The 2,939-nt window shown below is 36.1% G+C and overlaps 1 protein-coding gene across 1 annotated transcript; it reads right to left on the bottom strand.

The window, feature by feature from the left end:
- Window positions 1-321: 321 nt before the first annotated feature.
- On the bottom strand, window positions 322-753 carry LOC149168048 (uncharacterized). Its single transcript, XM_089430678.1, has one exon. It carries the CDS (start codon window positions 751-753, stop codon window positions 322-324), a length of 432 nt encoding a protein of 143 aa, XP_089286804.1.
- Between the last annotated feature and the right edge of the window lie 2,186 nt (window positions 754-2,939).

Below are 2,939 nucleotides of genomic sequence, written 5' to 3'. Positions count from 1 at the left end.
AACAAAAAGTAATGCCTTACTCCAACCCTAGGTATTCAAGATTCCTTTTGCTTTTGCAGACAGCATCTCATCTACAATCATCGCTGCCTTTTGCTTTTCATGTGAAAGGAAGGAAGCAGAGTCAAATTCACACTAAATGAATGATTATCTTCACATTTTCAGCACTGCACCCTGGAAAGGAAAGAAAGAATGAATGTAACACCACCAACAACAACAACATTTACATTTACAGTTACAGAGACAATATTACAAGACTTAGTGTGTGAAAAGAAATGAATAAATCCTTATAAATGGCGAGAAGAAGAGTTGAACGATAAATAATTAACAGTGGAAACTGAGAAGGGCTCCGTTGATAACAGCTATCTTATTGTTACAATATGCAGAGGCCTCCACATGGTGTGTAAAGAAATAGAGAACATTTACTCTTCCGATCATTCTGATTTTGGATTGTACAGCCACATACAAAATGCTGGTGCTGGTGCTGGTGCTGGCGGAGTCAATATGTGAATAGGCATTAATGAAACGAAAGGTGTCGGCGATGAGAGTTGTAGCGACGATAAGAGTCTTCCCCGACATGATTTTTCCAGCAGGAAGAGAGATGAGAGCGATCTGGTGAGAATGGTAGGACAACTCCACGGTGGTGTCATAGTAGTTGAAAGCGGCCCTGTTACCATTGTTGACGGAGAAGTATATGGACATGCTCAAATTCACACTCTTCTTCCTCATTTCCACCTCTGGACACCCGCACCGCATTCACGCTGATTGTCGGATCTCTGGGCTTCAACACTGAGAAGAAGAGTATCAACATTATTATGACCATGAATACCAGGAATATCGTTGCTACCACATACGACCCACCGTTGCTAGGGCGTTGCTGCCCGACTGATCTATTATTCTTCGCCCCACCTCCCTGCATGGAATTTAACTGAACAACAATTATATATATATATATTTCTTCCCAAAAATTTTGATGCTAATTCCCCACCAGCCCTGCTATATCGCCTTCGCCTTCGCCTTCAATGAATGAATTGACACACTCGTGTGAAGGAAGCAAGCATACCCATAATAAAAGCATAGTGCGATGCTCCACTCTATAAAGTAAAGTAAAGTAAAACCAACGAGATGCTCCTCCCTCCTGCCATCGCTTTCCTGTGACACAATTCACGAACACCACCTTTATTAAATTCAAAGTCAAAAGTGAATCATGAGGACGGACACAAAGCTTCAAGGGTTTGTTTTATATTGCCACGTATGGCACAACCCATCACTGCTCCAAATTCTTTTTGCAAATCACCTACGCTTGTGATTTGGATTTTGCAAATCACCTACGCTTGTGATTTTGGAAGTTTATTTAATACATGTATTTGATCATATTATATTAGTTGTATTTGTTGACCTTTAGCTAGAAATTTTAGTTGAATTTAACAGCCCAAAGAGCGAGTTGTCAAATTTTAACACGATTTTAAACTGCTATGACCATGTTTTAATAATCATTTCAATCTTGGATTTTATAACTCTTCCTTTAGACGTTCACATAACAAATTTGTTGGTTTGTTAATAACCAATAGAACGTCGGGGAGTATGAATGTATAGTTAAATTTGTATTTAATAGGTAAGCTGTCCTGCTTTAGGGTAGGGTAGGTATTAAAAAAATTAAATTTAAGGGTGATATGGAATTGTAAAGTGAGATAGTTTGTATTAATTATTTTATAGATAATAAGTTAAAACATTATTTACAATATATAATATTAAAATTACTGAAGATATAAATAATGAAGTAAAGAGGATGTTATCATATTAATCTAAAAAATTCTAATTATATTTTGGATATTGGTTAGGTATAACTTAAATGTTGTGAAAGAAAAATGTTTGTTTTTTTATTTGCATTGGATATTGATCGTATATAACTTAAGTTGTGGAAAGAAAATATTTCTCTTTTTATTTAGGTTTAAATCTCACTTCTCTTTTTTTTTTTGACAATGTTGAATAAATGCATACATATCGGGTACATTGGGTTACCACCCACCTTCCCCAATACTTCAAAAGGAATATACATAGAGTCTTGATCTTTTAACCAAGACCCTGTAACCTTTTTTTGTTCAATCACAACCAAACTCCATGACTCTCCTACCTTGAATGTTTTCTTAGTTCTATGCTAATCATGTCCCGCCTTGCACCTTTCTTGCCACTTCTTCAATGTCTCATGCACTTGCAATTGGATTCTCCTAAGCTTTTGAACAAATTTCTCATCTTTCAACACTTTCCTTGTGATGTCTTCCCTTTCTTCTCCTTGTTGTCCATAGAAAACATCAAAGGGAAAATGTAGCAAATACACAAATCAAGTTTTCAGAGGGGACTTGCTAGTAGAAATATGGGCTACTCTATTATAAGAGTGTTGAATATAAATCAAATTTTCATCCTAGGTCTTTTGATTTTTTTATTGTAACCCCTCAAAAGAGAAATCAATGTCTTTCTAACTACTTATGTTTTCACATCTATCTTGGATGGAAATATGTGGATCTCTTCTGCTTGGTATCCATCTTTTCCCAAAGTGCAATCCAAAAGGTACTAGGAAACCTAGTATCCCTCTCTAAGATGATGCTCCCTTGTATCATGATGCACTTTAGTCTCCCTTTTCTAGCTTCCACTCAATCTCGAATGGGTGTTCTTCAAATCTCCTCTCACAAATTTGTTATTTCTCACTCTATTGTTGGAATTTTGCAATGGGTAGTGGTGACTAGCCTCAAACTCAACATTTAGCAATTAATCACGCTATGATCATCCTAAGGTTAAAATCCTTGACTATTCTAGAGTTTAGAGATCCAAATGTTAGCGAACTTTTACACTTGGCGATGACTGGATACTTTTTAGATTTAGATAAACTACTATCTTGAGTCACAAAATTTGGTTCCATGATTTAACTTACAGTGCATATTTGT

This window comes from Pinus tabuliformis, chromosome 5_1 (assembly GCF_031772625.1).
Source record: "Pinus tabuliformis cultivar Carrire ecotype Pingquan chromosome 5_1, CPIR1, whole genome shotgun sequence".
NCBI lineage: Eukaryota > Viridiplantae > Streptophyta > Pinopsida > Pinales > Pinaceae > Pinus > Pinus tabuliformis.
This window is presented reverse-complemented; position numbering and strand designations above follow the sequence as displayed.